This window comes from Paracoccidioides lutzii (genome assembly GCF_000150705.2).
Source record: "Paracoccidioides lutzii Pb01 unplaced genomic scaffold supercont2.33, whole genome shotgun sequence".
Lineage (NCBI taxonomy): Eukaryota > Fungi > Ascomycota > Eurotiomycetes > Onygenales > Ajellomycetaceae > Paracoccidioides > Paracoccidioides lutzii.
Window position 1 is genome coordinate 171735 of NW_015440979.1, and position 1118 is coordinate 172852.

Consider the following 1118-nt stretch of genomic DNA (forward strand, 5'->3'; position numbering starts at 1 on the left):
ATTTTTCAGTGACTGATCACACAAGAACATGCCAATCCGGTCAATCAAGCTTATAGGCAAGAATCTCACTGAATAAGATTACTTCATTATAAAGAAGATTAATATGACATGGTGAAATGTATGATGACTCACTCATGGTCACAATTGAGTCAATTCAGTCAATCTGACTGATCTGAAAATGACCAGGGGGGCCTGAGCTCACCAACCCCCCCAGGGGCATTCAAGAGTTCCAATATTGGACCCCCTGAAATGCCCAATCAGCAAGCTGGGCTGATTACAGCCCCTACTATGGTGAGACCAGTCCATCTACATTGTGTTGAATATGCTGATCTGACTTCTTCAGAAGATGGAGTGGAGACGCCTGCAGTAATCTCTAACCTGCTGCTGGCAACTGACTCTGAAGAATTGCAACTGAGAAGATTGAATCTCAAACATCAAAAGATTGATTTAGAACTTCAAAAAGAGAGACACAAAGAATTGCAGCTTCAACTTCAATTGAAGGAGCTCCGCACTCAGAATGACAGGGTCATGATGCCTGCAAATCCACCATCAGGTTGACTGTCAGCATGGGATCTGAACTTGAGGTCCTGAATGCAATATAACCTCTATGACCTGGATAGCCGCGTCAGCAAGGCAATCAGCCAGTTCAAACAGGACACTAAGTATGCCACCAAGTCAAACACTCTGGTCAGACCTTCAAATTACCTCTCCTGGCATGTGAATATGAAGGCCAAGCTAATTGACACTCAATGCTGGGTTATATTGGAGGACAAGCAAGTCAAAAGCCCTGATGGAGACCCTGAATGAGCTTCTTTTTGAGAGGCCAAAAATCACTGGCTTTATGTGTTCATTTCAAATGTGTTGGCAGCCAGCATTAGGCCTCATTTTAATAAGTATGATAAGGGCAGGATCACTTATTCTCTTTGACATGTGATTGAGAAAGAGTTCTTCATCCTGAGAACACAGCTCTGCAGGGAAGCAGTCCTGGCATTTACATCAATGAGTGGTGTCCAAGTCACTGACATACACATGTTTTTTGATAAGTTCAATGACATTATTATGAAATTGGAAATACTTGATATTTTACTGCCAAATGATGTGGTATTCCATATGTTCTA

The 1118-nt window shown here is 42.2% G+C and overlaps 1 protein-coding gene across 1 annotated transcript; it reads left to right on the plus strand.

Moving 5' to 3' along the window:
* Positions 1-249: 249 nt before the first annotated feature.
* On the plus strand, positions 250-558 carry PAAG_08403 (hypothetical protein; the record flags this gene model as incomplete). Its single annotated transcript, XM_015846500.1, has 1 exon — positions 250-558. The coding sequence occupies one exon, from the start codon at positions 250-252 to the stop codon at positions 556-558; it is 309 nt and encodes a 102-aa protein (XP_015701164.1).
* Between the last annotated feature and the right edge of the window lie 560 nt (positions 559-1118).